Source organism: Argopecten irradians, chromosome 4 (assembly GCF_041381155.1).
Source record: "Argopecten irradians isolate NY chromosome 4, Ai_NY, whole genome shotgun sequence".
Lineage (NCBI taxonomy): Eukaryota > Metazoa > Mollusca > Bivalvia > Pectinida > Pectinidae > Argopecten > Argopecten irradians.
Window position 1 is genome coordinate 15,640,598 of NC_091137.1, and position 23,251 is coordinate 15,663,848.

The 23,251-nt window shown below is 34.6% G+C and overlaps 1 protein-coding gene across 1 annotated transcript; it reads right to left on the reverse strand.

The window, feature by feature from the left end:
• Positions 1-590: 590 nt before the first annotated feature.
• On the reverse strand, positions 591-2,754 carry LOC138322119 (C-type lectin 1-like). The gene is made up of 4 exons (XM_069266177.1): positions 2,751-2,754; positions 2,275-2,532; positions 1,412-1,582; positions 591-975 (listed from the first exon to the last, which is right to left on the reverse strand). Exons 1-4 carry the CDS (start codon positions 2,752-2,754, stop codon positions 728-730), a joined length of 681 nt encoding a protein of 226 aa, XP_069122278.1. The 3' UTR covers positions 591-727.
• Positions 2,755-23,251: the final 20,497 nt, after the last annotated feature.

A 23,251-nucleotide genomic window follows, 5' to 3' on the forward strand; every position in this document is an offset into this window, starting at 1 on the left:
TATGCTGTCTATGATAAACATTGTCAGATCTCTCACACATTTAATATGCTGTCTATGATAATCATTGTCAGCTCTCTCACACATTTCATATGCTGTCTATGATAAACATTGTCAGCTCTCTCACACATTTCATATGCTACCTATGATAAACATTGTTAGCTCTCTCACACATTTAATATGCTGTCTATGATAATCATTGTCAGCTCTCTCACACATTTCATATGCTTCCTATGATAAACATTGTCAGCTCTCTCACACATTTAATATATTGTCTATGATAAACATTGTCAGCTTTCCCATACATGCTATATTATACTACATATATATGCTAAACAATGTCACCTCTCTCACACGTTTAATATTTTCTGTGTATGCTAAACATTGTCAGCATTTCCACCCATGTATTTTACTGTGTATGTTAAACATTGTCAGATCTTTTACACATGTATTTTGCTGTGTATGTTAAACATTGTCAGCTCTCCCACACATTTATTTTACTGTGCATATTAAACATTGTCAGATCTCTTACACATGTATTTTACTGTGTGTGTTAAACATTGTCAAATCTCTTACACATGTATTTTACTGTGTATGTAAAACATTGTCAGCTCTCCCACACATGTATTTAACTGTGTATGTTTAAACATTGTCAGCTCCCCCACTCTTGTATTTTACTGTGTATGTTAAACATTGTCAGGTCTCTTACACATGTATTTTATTGTGTATGTTAAACAAGATCAGCTCTCTCACATATGTAAGCCTTTGATAACAAACAATGGTCGTCCACTAGACTGCCATCATGTGTAAAAGCACAGTCAGCAGAGAACCGTTCTGGTAAATAGCTGCTGCTATAGTCGTTTAGCTGATGATATTCCCAGTAGGAGTAGTTAAGGAGGTTTCCATTCAGCCACACCCATGTCCCTTCTATCATCTTATCATTGATTCCGAGCCACATCTGGTCATTTGGAAAATGCTCTGTAAACAGATTACGGACATTTTACTTTGACTTACATACAAAGGGCACATTGTTGAAAAAGGCCAAAGGATAAATGGATACTTTGTCATTGCCTCAAATTCATAACGTATAGTAAAAGTTAAGATGCCAAGTTATATTTCATGGCGGAAATGGTGTAGGGCAAGATTTATTGGTAGTTTTGTTCAATGTTACATAAAATAGTCATATTCATATAAGTGCTAGGTTTGATGGGTTAAAAGCCGGATGGAACCTACCAACGCTAGGTTAGTACTTATAATGAAGCCATTGTCTCACAGATTTATGGCAAATTTCAGAAAGTATGTTAACTAAAATATTTTCTTTGTGTGTAGTGCAAATATGAAAGCGGCTGAGCGCGGTGATGTGGGTTTTACTGGTGATAGTTCGGCTTTTTAGCTATCTTTCAAGAAACCATACCTGCTAAGTATTGGTTAAGAGTATCATATTTGTAAATGTCGTCAATGACAACGAGCCGGCCATACGTGTCCTCACATTGCCCTTGGGCCTCGTCCCAGGTCAATAGGTCATTGTATTTCTTCACACACAGAGGTCCGCCCTCCAGAAGAACATAGCCCGCCCGCGTACAGCCTGTGAGGTATAACACAAAAATGAAATACGAGTACGTACTGACAATGTACAATGATTCAGAAGAATGCTGACTAAAATGATTGTCCAACTCGTCCCCACAAAACAGAGTTTATCATTTATGTAGAAGAACAGGGAATATACACATTCCTGTCGAGTGCCCCGACCAGGAATCGAACCTGGGTCTCCGGCGTGGAAATCTACGGCTCTACCGACTGAGTCAAAGAAGCATGATCCGTCAGCTGAGTGACAAAGACCATATTTAACACTATATTCAAGCCACACCGACCCACTGCTTTTACACTACTCCCCCTGTTTTTCTTGAGATTTCCTAAATTTCAACCCGAGACACTTTAACCACCATCCATGGGTTATTTAGTTGGGCGCCAATGTAGAAGAACAGGGAAAATACACATTCCTGCCGAGTGCCCCGACCACAAATCGAACCAGGTCTCCGGCGTGGAAATATACAGCTCTACCTAATAAGCCAAAGAAGCATGCTCCGTCAGCTGAGTGACAGATACCGTATTTAACACTATATTCATGCCACACCGACCCAGTCCTTTTACATTTATATTCAATACTATATTTTTTCCTTTTCTTAAATCTTACATTCCAAGTGTGCTTAATGATGCATTTTAGAAGACTTTCTAAGTAGTATGCCTTATTATTTTAATGATGTATTTTAGTCTCACTTTCTTTGTATTTGTAGATGACCTCTGACTTCTGTAGAATGGATGTCGGACTGTCCTGTAGGAACCGAAAGCCATGACACACATTGGTGATAGGACTGTATCCAGACATGAGACACTCAGAATTGTCCAGACAAACAGACACGCAGTCTGACGATCGGCGGGCTGTTGTGGTGAACACTACATCCCCTGTAGTGTTGTGCCAGTGGTACTTTCCTTTCTTCGTCCAGTATCCAGACTGAAGTGTACAATGAGCTGCATCTGTAAAAGTAACCAATAAAAAATAACAGTATCTAATCGTATATTCTGCCTCACATTCGATAGAAGTGCTGTTGTGTCTGACGCTAAACTCTCTTAGTTCAGTGTCCTGAATCCTACATTCAGCTGCACGTGACATTTCTGTTTTATATATAGATATTCGTACTATTGGTCCATGTTGTCTGTGGCGGTATCACAATATTGTTACCCCTGCTATGTACCCATGAGGACACGTTTAATATACTCATGTGGTCTGTGACATAATACGTCCAGTGCTTTCATACGTTCAATATAAGTACATATGCCACGTGTAATATAACAATGATTTTCATTGGCTGCATCCGACAGGAAATAAATTGTAACGTCATGGCAAAATAATTGTGTGACGTCAGGAAAATATGACATGACGTCATGATTTCGCCACGTCACGGTTTGAACCATATTTCATAGGATCTATCACTCATTTTGCACAATTGATACTAGTATTCACTAATAGGAACCATTAGTATGTTTCAGCACTACCTGCAACAAGGTCCAATCAATTTCCTTATTAAGAATGTTTCCACGTTTATAACTCTTTTAAAAAGTATGTGTTTTATCAATTTCTAGGCTCCAACAGTAGTGATCACAAACTCGCCATTGAAGTACAAATATCATATGGAAAGGGAATAAATAAGGTTGTATTTTAGTTGACATTCACATAAAGTGTACAAAATTCCGATATCCAGTTATCTCCTAGGGACCATAAACAATGGTCGTTTATACATAACACGCCTAATGGCAACGACAACATACGATAGGCTAGTACGTAAAAATTAATTGGTCTGCTTTTTAATCGTTTGTACAGGATGTTGTGTATAAACGGGCTATAAGTGATCCTAAAGTGCATATAGTGAAACGGACTATAACGCATGTTAAATTGCATTGCTTACAAACGCTTAAGTGATCACTGTATAAACGTTGTCCTCTTGATGCTTGGTTACATAAATGAACGGTTTGTAAACACACGAGCTCATGTGTATTTTGTTCCTTAAAAGCCCAAGAAACATAACATGGTGTCAGAAGTAGGATGGCAAATAAACAATGAACATACCAGGTAAGCGTGCAAGTGATTTTTGAAAGAATCGAAGTGAAAACGAACATTTTTGTCACAAAACAGCGGGCGAGCTGTAATCACGTGGTCGAGTGCGGAGGACAAAAATGGCCAGTTATCAATTTCCACCCCCAGACCGTTGAAGTTTAGAGAGCCTGGTCAATGGGTGAAATGGGAAAAACCCGTTTTACTAGATTCAGAGAAGCTTCGGGATGAAATGATCCGAGATAGACTTGTCGTCGGTTTAAAAGACAAACAGCTCTCCGAGAAACTTCGGTACTCGTAGATGCTGACCTCACACTTGCAAAAACGATAATTCGTGTTAGACAAAGTGAAGCAGTAAAACAACAATAAGAAATCGTTAGAAACGATGATAGTGCAGCTAACAATGTTTACCGGATATAGGGCAAATTTCACAAAAAGAAATCCTACAATAAACCTGACAAACCTAACAAAAACTCTTCAAATTCAAATTCGAGCAGCTGTGGTCGTTGTGGGTCGTCGCCGGGACACCCGAAAAATAGATGTCCTGCGAAAGCCTCAAAATGCTATGGACGTAAAAAAAAGTAGGCCACTGGAGTAGAATGTGTAAAAAAAAGGCTCGAATCAGGTGAATGAAGTTATATATTCCGGAATCAGCAACGGAAATGCCTTTCTAGGAGCAGTGACTGATAAGAAAACCAGAAGTAATTTGTGGAGCGAGAAAACCAGAAGTAATTTGTGGAGCGTCAATTTAGAAATCGGCGGGAAAACTGTACAATTCAAATTGATACAGGCGCTGATGTTACCGTTATACCGGAAAGTGTTCACCGTAAACTCAAGTCAGCTCGCTTAATGACAGCAGATAGGGTACTGATAGGGGCCGGGCAGCAGGAACTTTCATGTTAAGGTCAATTCATCGGTGAATTGCACGGAAAAACAGTAACAAAACAAAAGATCTACGTGGTTAAAGCCTATGTACAGCCGTTATTAGGTCAACCTGCAATAGAAGCACCAAGCTTACTCCAAATCGTGGGGTCAGTGAAAGTGCGTGCTGAAAATCCAACGTTGTTTGAGGGACTCGGTAAACTCGATGGTGAATATACGATCACATTGAAGGACAACTGTGAACCCCATCAAGAGACAACGCCACGACGTATCTTCGTACCGTACCTCAAACCGGTTAAGAATTAACTTGAACGCATGCAAGACATGAACTTGATTACCAAAGATACAGGTCCTACTGACTGGTGTGCAGGCATGGTGGTAGTTCCTAAAGCCAATGGTAAAATTCGAATTTTTACCGACTACACTAAGCTGAACGAGGCAGTCAAACGTGAAATACACCAAATGCCAGCCGTTGATAAGACACTCAGTTTGTTATAAGGCGCGACTGTGTTCACCAAATTTGATGCCAACTTGGGATTTTGGCAAATTCTGTTAAGTGAATAGTCGTCAAAATTCACCACTTTCATAACACCTTTCGGAAGATTTCGATACAGCAGGGTTCCCTTCGGTACCTCAAGTGGTCCTGAGATCTTTCAACGCAAAATGAGTGAAATCCTCGAAGAAATCGAAGGCATAATCTGTCAGATGGACGAAACCTTGATCTTCGGAAAGGATCAAGCCGAGCATGACATTCGGTTAAAAGCGGTCATGGGAAGACTTAAAAGTGTCGGACTTACTCTAAACGTGGATAAATGTGCGTTCTCGCAGAAATCTGTATCGTTCTTACGTCACATTATTGACGCCAATAGAATCCGACCTGATCCCGGCAGGATAACTGCGCTCGTGGAAATGAAAACGCCAACGGACATCTCAGAACTGCGTAGATTCTTTGGCATGGCGAATCAACTAGGAAATTTTCGCCCAAACTCGTGGAACTTACTAAACCCCTCAGAGACTTACTCAGTGTTAAAAACGAGTGGTGTTAGGGAGAAGACCACAATCGTGCGTTCAACGCAGTAAAATAAGAACTTAGCTCTGTCCCGATTCTGGCATTGCACAGTCCCGAGGCTGAAACAAAACTCTCAGCGGACGCGTCATCTTACGGACTTGGTGCTGTGCTCCTTCAAAAGCAGCAAAATGATGAGTGAAGAGCAGTCGCATTTGCCTCACGATCAAATACACATACCGAAAGAAATTCCGCGCAGGTTGAAAAGGAAGCTCTCGCGACAACGTTGGCATGTGAGAAATTTACGGACTTGATAATCGGAAAGTCAGTTATTATTGAGATTGATCATAAGCCTCTGATAGCACTACTAGGCTACAAGGCGTTAAATGAACAATCGCCACGAATACAACGTTTTCGCATGAGACTTATGAGATATACATACACGATAAGCTACACACCAGACTCGGGCTCGTCAATTCGTGTTGCGGACACCCTATCGAGGGCACTGGCAGCTTTAACGGACAATTGTGATGAGTAACTCGAGGCAGAAACAAGTGCGTATGTGAATTATGTTGTGTCTACACTACCAGCAACAGCGGGTAAACTGAAGCAAAATTTCGGCGAACAGCAAAAGGACATGACGTGCCAGGAACTTATCCGTTACTGTCAATACGATTGGCCGGATAAAAACAAACTGTCAAATCCAGCAAAGCTATATTGCCCAGTTACATCCGAGATCACCGTTCAAAATGGTCTCTTAATGCGGAATTCGAGAATCGTCATACCGTCGAGCATGCAAAGAGAAATGCTCGAAAGAATCCATGATGGTCATCAGGGTATCGTGAAATGTCGACGACGAGCATCTGAATCAGTGTGGTGGCCAGGTATGAAGAAGGAAATAGGTGAACTTGTTAAAGACTGACTGAAATGTGCTAAACACAGGACGGACCAGGCCGAGCCGATGATAATATCGCCATTTCCAGAACGCCCGTGGAATAAAGAAGGCAGTGACAGGAAATAACTATCTCCTTGTTGTGGACTATTTTTCCAGATATATCGAGATAAACAAGCTCAGTGGCACAACTTCTGGTACCGTCGTGGACATTTACGTTCAATGTTCGCGAGATATGGCGTCCCAGAAACTTAGGTCTCCGACAACGGACCCCATTACTCCTCAGAGACCTTCCATCAATTTGCGACAAGTTACAGTTTCGAACACCTAACTAGTAGTCCAGGCTACCCACAGAGCAATGGAGAAGCCGAGCGAGCAGTACAGACTGTTAAACATTTGTTAGCAGAGTCGTCGTATCCCTATCTCGCCCTTCTAACGTATCGAACAACACCACTGGAAAACGGTCAAAGTCCGGCCGAGTTACTTATGGGGAGGAATCTGCGGTCAACACTTCCAACTCATCCGTCGGTGTTAAAACCAAAATGGAGAAACCTGAATAACATCTCGCGGAGAGAGAGAGGGAACAGAAGTAAACAAAAACTGAACTATGATCGTCGTCACCGAGTTCAGCTTCAAACCGAGCTCGAACCCGGAACTCCTGTGTGGATCAACCGACAAGAAATACATGGAGAGGTCAAAGAAGCGGCTAATAAACCCGCTCGTACATTGTTGACACTTCACGCGGTGAATTCCGTAGAAATCGTAGAGACTTCTACTCTCATTAAGGACGCGAATCCGCCCGAGGATATCAACCCCGATGACACATCGCTGATGACTCCGACGGTTCCCGATGTCGCCAAACATGATGTGGCCAAACCAGATGTCGCCCAAACCCCTCCAATGAACATCCATACTCGATTCGGGAGGAAAATCAACAAACCCAAGTGACTCGATCTCTAGGAACTATGTTAAAGTGTTTTGAGTTTAGGTTATAACAGACTGTGCTAAAAATATGTTACAGACTGTGCTAAAAAACAGTGTTTTTCTAGTCTTTTAATTAAGTTCAAAGTTAAAAGTTAAAAGAGTTAAATATAAATCCCAAAATGGGAATGTTGTGTATAGTAATCTGAAACGGACTATAAGAGATCCCAAAGTGCATATAGTGAAACGGACTATAACACATGTTAAAATTGCTTTGCTTACAAATGCTTGAGTGATCACTGTATAATCGTTGTCCTCTTCATGCTTGGTTATATAAATGGACGGTTTGTAAACACACGAGCTCCTGTGTATTTTGTTCCTTAAAAGCCCAAGAAACATAACACAGGAGAAACTTTCTTTGTATTAAAATTATCGTCAATATGTAAGATGAAAAAGACTATTTCACGTTTTGTACTAAAGTATTGGTTATGAGGCAAGCAGAAAAAGTTTCAAGTAATTTATGATTTTGTTTTAATAGATGTTGTTGCAAATTAACGATACAAGCTATTCGCCTCTATAATTAAAATGTTTTTATATAGTTAAACTGATTCATTTTAATAAAGAGTGATTTTTTGCTTCTACTGTTCAAAATGAATAATTTTGTAGATGAAATACAATTAATCATTGATGTCAGTATTTTCAGGGATTCTTTTTTACAAATTAGTACGCAATGTCAATGTTTCTATTGTTAAGTCGAAATAACGTGGGGTTTTTGCGCCTTTCTCTGATTTTTTTCCATAGTAGTATGACAAAACAGGATTGTCCAATCAGAAATAAAAGAAAAACAAAACAAAAAACCCAAAAAAGCCATTTCAATCTTTGTTTTAACATACCAACTGTAGGACTTTTTCCTTTTGTGATTTTAAAAAGCCGAAAGGGCCTGAATTCTTCGTAGTCATTTTCATTAAAATTACATACACAAACATGCCAAAAAAGCTAAGCCTTTGTTAAATAATTTACGTTTGTTATTCATAAATCTTTTTTTTTTTGAAGTTTTTAACGGAAAATTTTGTTTGAAATAATATTTTTTTACGAAAAATTAACACTTTTTTTCGGAAAAAACGAAAACGGAACATTGCTCTTTGTAATCTCATTTCACCCTGTTATTGGTTTTGTCCATAATTTTACCCACAACTAAAAATATTCGTATGATATTTTCTATCTATAAGTTTCAAGATTAAAATCCGGGAAAATAGTTTTTGAGTGACTTAAAAATAGAGAGTGGAGGTAGCAACGGACCACTTCTATCGTAGTATACATAGTTATACATTTCCAGTTAATGATTCCAATATCCGATGTAAGTGAAAATCGGTGGACATTTATAAGTTTAGATGCTAAATATCATGGTAACACCTTTGAAAGTAATGGGTGTCATGGTAAGAAATCGAAGGCTTCTGATTGGCTGAAATTTAAACAATGTCAGAAATAAGGGAAGATTTGTATATAGGGGTTCTGAGACATGCTGAATAACATGGTATCACTTTCAAAAAAATTGGTTGCCATGGAAACAAAATGGAGGCCTCCGATTGGTTGAAATTAAAATATTATTCGATATGAGTGAAAATTGGTACATATGGGTTATTTGGTATGCCGAATGAGATAGTAACCGTTTTAAATACATTGTTGTCATTGTTTCGAAAAAAAGCCCTCTGATCGGTCAAAATTAAGATTTTGGCCTTTGCAGTGTTGGCATTAATTTTGAATCAAATGGAAATCTGTTTCCCTTTTTCATCCTTTTTTATTCAATTTAAAAAAAAAGTTTATCTACATTAAGAGAGATGGATCATCTTAATTTGTGTCTTTAAGTTTAAGGTGCTGACGAAAATATAGTTCTTTCCAATAGTTATTACATTTCTGATATTAAAAAAGAAACTATTTGTTTCACCCAAGAGCATATCTAGTTCGTAGGCTTTTTTGTACTTTTAGGTAAAATGTAAGAATAAAAATGCACTATTTCTTGAGAGCATATGTTTGTTTACAAAAAAATAGATCAATAACTTTTGTTTTGTTGTGTTGTCTATTATCAGTTTTAAATTTACGGTCATCTAGGGCAAATATTGATTTTTAAGAAAATTCCTCTCGTTACATTTCAGCCTATGAAATGCTATTTTCCCGGATTTCATTTTTTGGGGAAAAAGTATCTGTTAAAAGATTATACCTATATGTTTTTAAAATGGTTTAAAAGTGATGACAAAAACGATAACATGCCAAATATTTCGAGCAAAACCAATATCATCAATTTTTATTCTGAGGGTTTTTTTTTTTGCTTAAAAATTAATTTGTCGTAAAAATAATTCGTAAATATCATTATAAATGTAAACCAAATACAGAATGAAAGATCTTTTCTTAACAAAAATAATTAAATGATAAAAAAGAATGTGCCACGTGACCGAAGTAATTTAAAAGGAGTATTATATAGATATTGTACTTACCATTTAATGAGAATATGTATATCATCAAAATAAAAGAGTAGTCACGCATATCGACTGCTTCCGTGCTGGGTATAGTAGTTTGTATTTCCCTACGTTGCCAAATTTTTGTTGGAAGCTAACTCTACCATATGACGCTAACTGTGCTGTTAGTACGGACATACCCGTAAAGGAAATAGATGGTATCGATTCCAATACTTTTGTGTCAGCCAGAACCCCAGGAGAATTCTACTGTGATGGATTCCACATATATTGTATAGCTGTATCAAGTTCAATTTAAAACTTATGAATCATTCACAAATAAATGATGACAGTCGATTTTAATTGATATACCCGTTTTGTCGATTTTGCAAATATTTTCCCTTAATCAATTTCGTTAATTAAATATAATTGATTGTCTTAATTTTGCAAAATACAAATAAAAAGTGCGTTAATAAAATACCGCAAAGCATTTATGGATAAAAAATTGCAAAGTACATTTTGTAGGTACTGATTTAGATAAATATGCCTTTAGTATTGTCAATGTCAAAATAAAATATATTTGAGAAAAGGAGAGAGTGAAAGTATATCTTTTCCGAAGACATGCACCCACACAAATATTATGCGTTACATTAAGTAGTTGTACATATATCATAATCTATACTGAAGACTTTAATTACACGTGCACGTGATTGGTTCCTCTTTGTAGCACTCTTCCTGTCCGTTACGCGACCATGTTAAAACAAAACAGTATTTAGTAGATATGGAATTGATATAATATACACGTCAGTGCGTCATTGATCATCGGTGAGAAACATGACTATGGCAAATGTCGCAAAACTACAGGATTTAAAGTAGGACATTGTGGCGCTAGTATCTCTGTGTACTTTGGGCAGATAAATTAAATAAAAGATAGTAGCAATACAAAATATTGATTCATACATGTCAATATTTACCCTCGTTTTTAAACAAAATCAACTCTTTACTTTTCGAATAAGAGTGATGCGATTTTTTAATGCATTAGTGGTACAAAAATGAAAAAAAAAGTGCGGAAAATGTCTACCAGTACCTGGCATATATAGAAGATCTTACATGAGTAGCTATGTGATATGAAACGAGTTCGAGTGGCATTCCGAATTAATGAACTCGTTTGATCATATAGTCACTAATGTAAGATTCTATTTAACACGTAAGTTTTATTAATAGAATTATAAGTAAAACTGTAAATTGTGTGTCTATATAAAACAGTAGAAATCCAGCATGGAGTTGACGTTTCCGTCCACTGAGACAATCATGCGACGTCATATAAAGATTATGACGTCAAAACTACCCGTGACGTCACAATAGTGTTATTATACTAGTGTCTTACGGTATATATGACATGGCCGTATGATATGGCTGGACGGACCAGTTATGTGTTATAAATATTTTCTATAATACAATCATGGTGAAAGCGATATTACCATAGACCACTTTTTAACACAGATTCCTTTGATTGCATATTTTACAATAAAATCAACCTACATGTGATTTATGATTTTTTTGGCGAGAAATAGCAATTTTGATAACGCAGTGACGTCACGACGCTGTATCTGTATTGCGTATTTAGCCATGTAACAGAGCTTCAGACGACACGAGTGCATTGTATGAAATAAATCGATCAGTAATACACCTTTAGGTATGAAAGATAAACCAGTATTACACCGAGGGTATGAAAGATAAACCAGTATTACTCTCAAAGGCATTAAAGTTAAACCAGTATTACTCCCTAAGGTATGAAAGTTAAACCAGTATTACTCCCTTAGGTATGAAAGTTAAACCAGTATTACTCCCTTAGGTATGAAAGTTAAACCAGTATTACTCCCTAAGGTATGAAAGTTAAACCAGTATTACTCCCTAAGGTATGAAAGTTAAACCAGTATTACTCCCTTAGGTATGAAAGTTAAACCAGTATTACTCCCTTAGGTATGAAAGTTAAACCAGTATTACTCCCTTAGGTATGAAAGTTAAACCAGTATTACTCCCTTAGGTATGAAAGTTAAACCAGTATTACACCCTAAGGTATGAAAGTTAAACCAGTATTACTCCCTTAGGTATTAGAGATAAACCAGTATTACACCCTTAGGTATGAAAGATAAAACAGTATTACACCCTAAGGTATGAAAGTTAAACCAGTATTACACCCTAAGGTATGAAAGTTAAACCAGTATTACCCCTTAGGTATGAAAGTTAAACCAGTATTACACCCTTAGGTATGAAAGTTAAACCAGTATTTACACCCTTAGGTATGAAATAAACAGTTCACCCTTAGGTATGAAAGTTAAACCAGTATTACACCCTAAGGTATGAAAGTTAAACCAGTATTACTCCCTTAGGTATGAAAGTTAAACCAGTATTACACCCTAAGGTATGAAAGTTAAACCAGTATTACACCCTTAGGTATGAAAGATAAACCAGTATTACACCCTAAGGTATGAAAGATAAACCAGTTTTACACCCTAAGGTATGAAAGATAAACCAGTATTACACCCTAAGGTATGAAAGATAAACCAGTATTACACCCTAAGGTATGAAAGATAAACCAGTATTACACCCTTAGGTATGAAAGATAAACCAGTATTACACCCTAAGGTATGAAAGTTAAACCAGTATTACACCCTTAGGTATGAAAGATAAACCAGTATTACACCCTAAGGTATGAAAGTTAAACCAGCATTACACCCTTAGGTATGAAAGTTAAACCAGTATTACTCCCTTAGGTATTAGAGATAAACCAGTATTACACCCTAAGGTATGAAAATTAAACCAGTATTACACCCTAAGGTATGAAAGATAAACCAGTATTACACCCTAAGGTATGAAAGTTAAACCAGTATTACTCCCTTAGGTATGAAAGTTAAACCAGTTTTACACCCTTAGGTATGAATGATAAACCAGTATCTCTCCCTTAGGTTTCAAAGATAAACCAGAATTACACCCTAAGGTATGAAAGATAAACCAGAATTACTCTCTTAGGTATGAAAGATAAACCAGTTTTACACCCTAAGGTATGAAAGATAAACCAGTTTTACACCCTAAGGTATGAAAGATAAACCAGTATTACACCCTAAGGTATGAAAGATAAACCAGTATTACACCCTAAGGTATGAAAGATAAACCAGTATTACACCCTAAGGTATGAAAGATAAACCAGTATTACACCCTAAGGTATGAAAGATAAACCAGTATTACACCCATGAGGTATGAAAGATTATACACTTTTTGAAGATTAATACGAGGAATTGTTTGACCTGAGAAAAGGCCGAAATTGTTTTGTTTTATCAAACGATACAGGTTTAGCAATTTGAAAAATAAATGAAGCAAGGAAAACGCAATGACTCATTTAACAAAAAAGAAAGAAAATCTTCATTCATGTATCCTCAGTACTTACTTTTAGTACATCAGGTAGGCTTTGTTTCACAATTATTATTTTCGGAGATTCACTGATAACAAATAAGGGGGATATTAATCATTGATGTCAGTATTTTCAGGGATTCTTTTTTACAAATTAGTACGCAATGTCAATGTTTCTATTGTTAAGTCGAAATAACGTGGGGGTTTTTGCGCCTTTCTCTGATTTTTTTCCATAGTAGTATGACAAAACAGGATTGTCCAATCAGAAAGCCAGATTTTGTATGAAAATAAAAGAAAAACAAAAACAAAACAAAAAACCAAAAAACCATTTCAATCTTTGTTTTAACATACCAACTGTAGGACTTTTTCCTTTTGTGATTTTAAAAAGCCGAAAGGGCCTGAATTCTTCGTAGTCATTTTCATTTAAATTACATACACAAACATGCCAAAAAAGCTAAGCCTTTGTTAAATAATTTACGTTTGTTATTCATAAATCATTTTTTTTAAAGTTTTTAACGGAAAATTTTGTTTTAAATAATATTTTTTTACGAAAAATTAACACTTTTTTTCGGAAAAAACGAAAACGGAACATTGCTCTTTGTAATCTCATTTCACCCTGTTATTGGTTTTGTCCATAATTTTACCCACAAATAAAAATATTCCTATGATATTTTCTATCTATAAGTTTCAAGATTAAAATCCGGGAAAATAGTTTTTGAGTGACTTAAAAATAGAGAGTGGAGGTAGCAACGGACCACTTCTATCGTAGTATACATAGTTATACATTTCCAGTTAATGATTCCAATATCCGATGTAAGTGAAAATCGGTGGACATTTATAATTTTATAATTTTAGATGCTAAATATCATGGTAACACCTTTTAAATAATGGGTGTCATGGTAAGAAATCGAAGGCTTCTGATTGGCTGAAATTTAAACAATGTCAGAAATAAGGGAAGATTTGTATATAGGGGTTCTGAGACATGCTGAATAACATGGTATCACTTTCAAAAAAATTGGTTGCCATGGAAACAAAATGGAGGCCTCCGATTGGTTGAAATTAAAATATTATTCGATATGAGTGAAAATTGGTACATATGGGTTATTTGGTATGCCGAATGAGATAGTAACCGTTTTAAATACATTGTTGTCATTGTTTCGAAAAAAAGCCCTCTGATCGGTCAAAATTAAGATTTTGGCCTTTGCAGTGTTGGCATTAATTTTGAATCAAATGGAAATCTGTTTCCCTCTTTCATCCTTTTTTATTCAATTTAAAAAAGTTTATCTACATTAAGAGAGATGGATCATCTTAATTTGTGTCTTTAAGTTTAAGGTGCTGACGAAAATATAGTTCTTTCCAATAGTTATTTCATTTCTGATATTAAAAAAGAAACTATTTGTTTCACCCAAGAGCATATCTAGTTGGTAGGCTTTTTTTGTACTTTTAGGTAAAATGTAAGAATAAAAATGCACTAATTCTTGAGAGCATATGTTTGTTTACAAAAAAATAGATCAATAACTTTTGTTTTGTTGTGTTGTCTATTATCAATTTTAAATTTACGGTCATCTAGGGCAAATATTGATTTTTAAGAAAATTCCTCTCGTTACATTTCAGCCTATGAAATGCTATTTTCCCGGATTTCATTTTTTGGGGAAAAAGTATCTGTTAAAAGATTATACCTATATGTTTTTAAAATGGTTTAAAAGTGATGACAAAAACGATAACATGCCAAATATTTCGAGCAAAACCAATATCATCAATTTTTATTCTGAGGGTTTTTTTTTTTGCTTGAAATTTAATTTGTCGTAAAAATAATTCGTAAATATCATTATAAATGTAAACCAAATACAGAATGAAAGATCTTTTCTTAACAAAAATAATTAAATGATAAAAAAGAATGTGCCACGTGACCGAAGTAATTTAAAAGGAGTATTATATAGATATTATACTTACCATTAAATGAGAATATGTATATCATCAAAATAAAAGAGTAGTCACGCATATCGACTGCTTCCGTGCTGGGTATAGTAGTTTGTATTTCCCTACGTTGCCAAATTTTTGTTGGAAGCTAACTCTACCATATGACGCTAACTGTGCTGTTAGTACGGACATACCCGTAAAGGAAATAGATGGTATCGATTCCAATACTTTTGTGTCAGCCAGAACCCCAGGAGAATTCTACTGTGATGGATTCCACATATATTGTATAGCTGTATCAAGTTCAATTTAAAACTTATGAATCATTCACAAATAAATGATGACAGTCGATTTTAATTGATATACCCGTTTTGTCGATTTTGCAAATATTTCCCTTAATCAATTTCGTTAATTAAATATAATTGATTGTCTTAATTTTGCAAAATACAAATAAAAAGTGCGTTAATAAAATACCGCAAAGCATTTATGGATAAAAAATTGCAAAGTACATTTTGTAGGTACTGATTTAGATAAATATGCCTTTAGTATTGTCAATGTCAAAATAAAATATATTTGAGAAAAGGAGAGAGTGAAAGTATATCTCTTTTCCGAAGACATGCACCCACACAAATATTATGCGTTACATTAAGAAGTTGCGTACATACATAATAATCTATACTGTAGAATTTAATTACACGTGCACGTGATTGGTTCCTCTTTGTGGCACTCTTCCTGTACGTTACGCGACAATGTTAAAACAAAAAAGTGTTTAGTAGATATGGAATTGATATAATATACACGTCAGTGCATCATTGATCATCGGTGAGAAACATGACTATGACAAATGTCGCAAAACTACAGGATTTAAAGTAGGACATTGTGGCGCTAGTATTTCTGTGTACTTTGGGCAGATAAATTAAATAATACAAAATATTGATTCATACATGTCAATATTTACCCTCGTTTTTAAACAAAATGAATTGTTTACTTTTCAAATAAGAGTGATGCGATTTTTAAATGCATTAGTGGTACAAAAATGAAAAAAAGTGCGGAAAATGTCTACCAGTACCTGGCATATATAGAAGATCTTACATGAGTAGCTATGTGATATGAAACGAGTTCGAGTGGCATACCGAATTAATGAACTCGTTTGATCATATAGTCACTAATGTAAGATTATATTTATCACGTAAGTTTTATTAATAGAATTATAAGTAAATCTTTAAATTGTGTGTCTATATAAAACAGTAGAAATCCAGCATGGAGTTGACGTTTCCGTCCACTGAGACAATCATGCGACGTCATATAAAGATTATGACGTCAAAACTACCCGTGACGTCACAATAGTGTTATTATACTAGTGTCTTACGGTATATATGACATGGCCGTATGATATGGCTGGACGGACCAGTTATGTGTTATAAATATTTTCTATAATACAATCATGGTGAAAGCGATATTACCATAGACCACTTTTTAACACAGATTCCTTTGATTGCATATTTTACAATAAAATCAACCTACATGTGATTTATGATTTTTTTGGCGAGAAATAGCAATTTTGATAACGCAGTGACGTCACGAAGCTGTATCTGTATTGCGTATTTAGCCATATAATAGAGCTTCAGACGACACGAGTGCATTGTATGAAATAAATCGATCAGTAATACACCTTTAGGTATGAAAGATAAACCAGTATTACACCGAGGGTATGAAAGATAAACCAGTATTACTCTCTAAGGTATGAAAGTTAAACCAGTATTACTCCCTAAGGTATGAAAGTTAAACCAGTTTTACTCCCTTAGGTATGAAAGATAAACCAGTATTACTCCCTAAGGTATGAAAGATAAACCAGTATTACACCCTAAGGTATGAAAGTTAAACCAGTATTACACCCTAAGGTATGAAAGTTAAACCAGTATTACTCCCTTAGTATAAAGATAAACCAGTATTACTCCCTTAGGTATGAAAGTTAAACCAGTATTACTCCCTTAGGTATGAAAGTTAAACCAGTATTACTCCCTTAGGTATGAAATTAAACCAGTATTACACCCTTAGGTATGAAAGATAAACCAGTAAGTATACCTACTCCCTTAGGTATGAAAGTTAAACCAGTTTTACTCCCTTAGGTATCAAAGATAAACCAGTATTACTCCCTAAGGTATGAAAGATAAACCAGTATTACACCCTAAGGTATGAAAGTTAAACCAGTATTACACCCTTAGGTATGAAAGATAAACCAGTATTACACCCTTAGGTATGAAAGATAAACCAGTATTACTCCCTTAGGTATGAAAGTTAAACCAGTATTACACCCTAAGGTATGAAAGATAAACCAGTATTACACCCTTAGGTATGAAAGATAAACCAGTATTACACCCTAAGGTATGAAAGTTAAACCAGTATTACACCCTAAGGTATGAAAGTTAAACCAGTATTACTCCCTAAGGTATGAAAGTTAAACCAGTATTACACCCTTAGGTATGAAAGTTAAACCAGTATTACACCCTTAGGTATGAAAGATAAACCAGTATTACACCCTTAGGTATGAAAGTTAAACCAGTATTACACCCTTAGGTATGAAAGTTAAACCAGTATTACACCCTTAGGTATGAAATTAAACCAGTATTACACCCTTAGGTATGAAAGTAAACCAGTATTACACCCTTAGGTATGAAAGTTAAACCAGTATTACACCCTAAGGTATGAAAGATAAACCAGTATTACACCCTTAGGTATGAAAGATAAACCAGTATTACACCCTAGGTATGAAAGATAAACCAGTATTACACCCTAGGTATGAAGATAAACCAGTATTACCCTTAGGTATGAAAGATAAACAGTATTACACCCTAAGGTATGAAAGATAAACCAGTATTACACCCTTAGGTATGAAAGATAAACCAGTATTACACCCTAAGGTATGAAAGATAAACCAGTATTACACCCTTAGGTATGAAAGATAAACCAGTATTACACCCTAAGGTATGAAAGATAAACCAGTATTACACCCTTAGGTATGAAAGATAAACCAGTATTACACCCTTAGGTATGAAAGTTAAACCAGTATTACTCCCTTAGGTATTAGAGATAAACCAGTATTACACCCTTAGGTATGAAAGATAAACCAGTATTACACCCTTAGGTATGAAAGATAAACCAGTATTACTCCCTTAGGTATGAAAGATAAACCAGTATTACTCTCTAAGGTATGAAAGATAAACCAGTCTTTCTCCCTTAGGTATTAGAGATAAACCAGTATTACTCCCTTAGGTATGAAATTAAACCAGTTATTACACCCTTAGGTATGAAATTAAACCAGTTATTACACCCTTAGGTATGAAAGATAAACCAGTATTTCTCCCTTAGGTATGAAAGATAAACCAGAATTACACCCTAGGTATGAAAGATAAACCAGTATTACACCCTAAGGTATGAAAGATAAACCAGTATTACACCCTAAGGTATGAAAGATAAACTAGTATTACTCCCTTAGGTATTAGAGTTAAACCAGTTTTACACCCTAAGGTATGAAAGATAAACCAGTATTACACCCTTAGGTATGAAAGATAAACTAGTATTACTCCCTTAGGTATTAGAGTTAAACCAGTTTTACACCCTAAGGTATGAAAGATAAACCAGTTTTACACCCTAAGGTATGAAAGATAAACCAGTATTACACCCTAAGGTATGAAAGATAAACCAGTATTACACCCTTAGGTATGAAAGATAAACCAGTATTACACCCTTAGGTATGAAAGATAAACCAGTATTACACCCTAAGGTATGAAAGATAAACCAGTTTTACACCCTAAGGTATGAAAGATAAACCAGTATTACTCCCTTAGGTATGAAAGTTAAACCAGTTCTACACCCTTAGGTATGAAAGATAAACCAGTATTACACCCTTATGTATGAATGATAAAGCAGTATTTCTCCCTTAGGTATCAAATATAAACCAGTATTACACCCTAAGGTATGAAAGATAAACCAGTACTACATCCTAAGGTATTAAATATATACCAGTATTACACCCTTAAGTATGAAAGTTAAACCAGTATTACACCCTTAGGTATGAAAGTTAAACCAGTATTACACCCTAAGGTATGAAAGATTATACACTTTTTGAAGATTAATACGAGGAATTGTTTGACCTGAGAAAAGGCCGAAATTGTTTTGTTTTATCAAACGATACAGGTTTAGCAATTTGAAAAATAAATGAAGCAAGGAAAACGCAATGACTCATTTAACAAAAAAGAAAGAAAATCTTCATTCATGTATCCTCAGTACTTACTTTTAGTACATCAGGTAGGCTTTGTTTCACAATTATTATTTTCGGAGATTCACTGATAACAAATAAGGGGGATAATTAGTTCTACAAAGAGAATTATATAAGGGAGACAACTAGTACATACAAACATACAAATTGTATTTTCCCTTCCTCTCATTTCTCATTCACTCTATATTCATACAGTAAATGAAGTTCTGTACATAGTATTATGTATTTTAGAAGTAATTCTAATTGTTCTACAACAAAAGGTGATGATAGTAACCTTTTTTTTCTAGAAGATTGATTGACATTTGAAGAATACATCTTATTTTCTTTTCCTTTTTTGTTACATTGGACTGGTAATCCATTTCAAGTATTCCAACAATTTTTATTAATCTTTATCCATATGAATAAAGATACATTGATATGTATTTTCTTAAATTTTTATTTTTTTATCATGTGCTTAATTTACAGTATAATCTTACTGTAATTGTTCATATATATAAGAAAATATGTTAATTCAGATAAATATTTTGATAGTATTTCTTCAAATAACAATAAGTCTCTTACTAATGAAGGGGAGTTACCCCATACAAAGCAAAATATATATGGGAGTTAACCCGTACAACAAAATGTATCCTTTCATATTTTTGAAACATTTCTTTCTCTCTCTCTCTCTCTCTCTCTCTCTCTCTCTCTCTCTCTCTCTCTCCCTCTCTCTCTCTCTCTCTCTCTCTCTCTCTCTTAAACAATAAGTGCAGACTTCAAATATAAATATAAGTATATATAAAAAGGAAGATTTTGATACTATGAACTATACTAAGGCATTTGATAACATTTTGCACTGTTCCTTTTTTCTTGAATTTTGACATTTCAAATAATTTCCAATATTTTCTATAGTAATGCTTTTAAAGTTAACAAGTACAGATTGGACACTTATATTCTTGTTTTGGTACTTACCAATATTTCTAACTTTCGATACTGTAAATTTAGTGCTGATAACAATTGTTTCCAATAAATCTTTCTCTTTATCTTCATAATTACCTAGCAGAAATATTTCTTCATTACTTAATATATCAATAATTTTCTGTATCCAAGAGATTGATTAGAAAAATCGTGTTTTATACAAGACAAAAAATTCTGAACATTATTACATGTGTAAAATAAATGACACAGTGTTTTAGCATTTTCACAAAAATGACATTTTCCATCAGATCTATTCATTAATTGTAATTTTGTTTCTGTAAAAATGGTTCTATGTAAAAAACATCCACTCAAACTCAAATTGTTCATTTTATTGTGAGATAGCAATGTACTGAAATTTGGTCCATATTATTTGCCATTTCTTTTTTTTTGTGTGTCTAAACTACTATTTTGGAAGTAATCTTTCCATTTTACTTCTGCAATGGGTTCACAATCCGGCATCATATTTTTTTGTATATATATTTTCCTTTATCTTTTCAGAAGAAATTAGTGTTTCTTTATTCAATTTGTTGATTTTAATAGCTATTTTTAAACTGTTTAATATATTGAACATAATAATCTCTGAGTATTTGTAAAAAAAAATTTTAAAAAATGCGGAATTGAATTTTTAATAATAGTAAATTCTGCTATCCAGTTATGTTTTTGTATCAATTTTCTCAGAAGTAGCACACTATCAATGATTTTTTTACCTTCTTCAATCATATTATCTTTAATTTTTGTCAAATGAGACTTAATAAAAGATTTAAAACATTGCGATTTACCATTTACAAGTATTTCTAAAAAGGGAAGGCATGCTCTGATTTGATTTCTCAAAAATGTAAAAGCGACAGGGGACGGGGATTTCCCTGTATCAATTTAAAGCCAGGATACCATATTTGCAATGTCAACCTCTGAACAGGTGTTCATCGGTCTCAGGTTGACATTGAATTTTGTAAAGATCTGTCCGAGCTGTCTAATAACAAAATAACGTCATATAACAAAATCCAGTATTACAATTAAAGGTATGAGAAATAAACCAGTTTTACACCCAAAGGTATGAGAGACAAACTAGTTTTAAACCCATATGTTTGAGAAGTGTGGTATTGCGTTATTTTCTGTGTTGTCATTGTGAAAGATAAGAATTTAAAGGTTGTTTAAAAGTATCTTCTGATGTATAGGAAAAAAAGAATGACAGAATTTTTTGGAAAAAAATGAAAATATGCATCCTAAGTTAAATGCTAAGCATCATTTACGTCAGTCTATTCTAACACACTCCAATATTTTTAAAGCCTTCGTCCATATTATTTTAAAGTAAAACAAACATTTTTTATCCTTCTTCCTTTGAATGTATTCTTCAATAAACTGCTACACTATATATAGGACAAGTAACCTTATTGTATCACTACCATCATGGTGTTTATTCTATTTCCCGATATCATCCTCTTTGTATTGACGTACAAATTGTAGGATTACTTCGCTACACTCCACATGATATCCTGTACCTATTGTTGGCTAAAATGAAATTTAATTGCAATGCATGTCCTCACACGTTAACCTGTATAAGAATGTCGCCACGTTTTATAACTTTATAGGAAAGTAGGTCACCACATTTCACAACTATAGGAACGTAGGTCACCATTTCAGAACTGTGTAGGAACGTAGATCACCACATTTCAGAAAAGTGTAGGACTGTGTAGGAAAGTAGGTCACCACATTTGAGAACTGTGTAGGAAAGTAGGTCACTACATTTCAGAACTGAGTAGGAAAGTAGGTCACCATATTTATGAACTGTAGGTAAGTTTTGAGAACTCGTCGCTATGGAGACGTTTATTTTGGTTACGGTTCGCAGTCAAAGTCACATTCACCCTGTCTACTGTGTAGACAAGCGAGTAGTCACTCATTTAATGACCTGCTTTGTAATATTTTCCAATAATTCCCATTGATATACATACCATTACCATGTCTAGGCCCGGTTTTCTACTGTGTGCATTAGTCTCAGCATGATAATATAGGCCATGTTGGTTCTGTTCATTAAATTGTTTTAATTAAACACAACAACAAGTAAATTAGTTAATGAATCGTAAATACACAATTTGTCTGATAATGCAAAGCATAAATCAGTCATTCAAGGATTGTTGGTGTTGTTTTGATTAATTTAGCTCACGAACCGTTCAATAATAAAAACCAATAATAACAACCTCATATAAAGAAGAAAGCGACAATAGATGATTTGTTATGTGAGAATAAAGGCGCCTTTTTCAAAACATTTAGTTGCAAGATACCAAGTATCGACCATATATCGATTCCAAGGTTATAGACTAATTTACTTCGGAGATAACAAATATTATGGATAAACATACAGGGTCATACTCTGATTATGAAGTACACAAATAATTATTCCACAATTCGACCTTTACTATTCAGTCTCACAGACATATACAACACAAGCAGTAGAATCAACAACAAACATATTCTAAATCGACAATTTGATAAGACACCGCACAAAGTATATTGATTTTATCCATTTTGAAAAAAGAGAATAATTTATCATTCACATACTAAATAAAATGTCAGTGGATTATATGATATCTATTTGTTAAAATGATCTTTTATTGGGACATTGGCAGTCTTGATTAATACTACAAAACGTAGAAAGAAATAGCGAAAACTGACATGATATTCCGCTTTTTGTCCGTATCGATTTATGAGACAAAGGTAAAACAACGTTGGATATATTGTCGCACAGTACATTCATTTCAATATCAAAATCGCATTCCATATATATATGATCTTACATGAGTGTTCATTTCAAATGAGATTTTATGAAACAAGCATGAGAAGTTTTTTATTTTGCGAGCCCTGGCGAGCAAAAATTAAAACTTTCAGACGAGTTTCCTAAAATCGCAAATGAAATGAACACAAATTTAAGATA

Coding starts and splice junctions, on each gene's coding strand:
- LOC138322119 (XM_069266177.1), bottom strand. Junction 1,583..2,274: donor CATCTACAAATACAAAGAAA/GTGAGACTAAAA, acceptor TATACCTCACAG/GCTGTACGCGGGCGGGCTAT. Junction 976..1,411: donor TCTTAACCAATACTTAGCAG/GTATGGTTTCTT, acceptor ATCTGTTTACAG/AGCATTTTCCAAATGACCAG.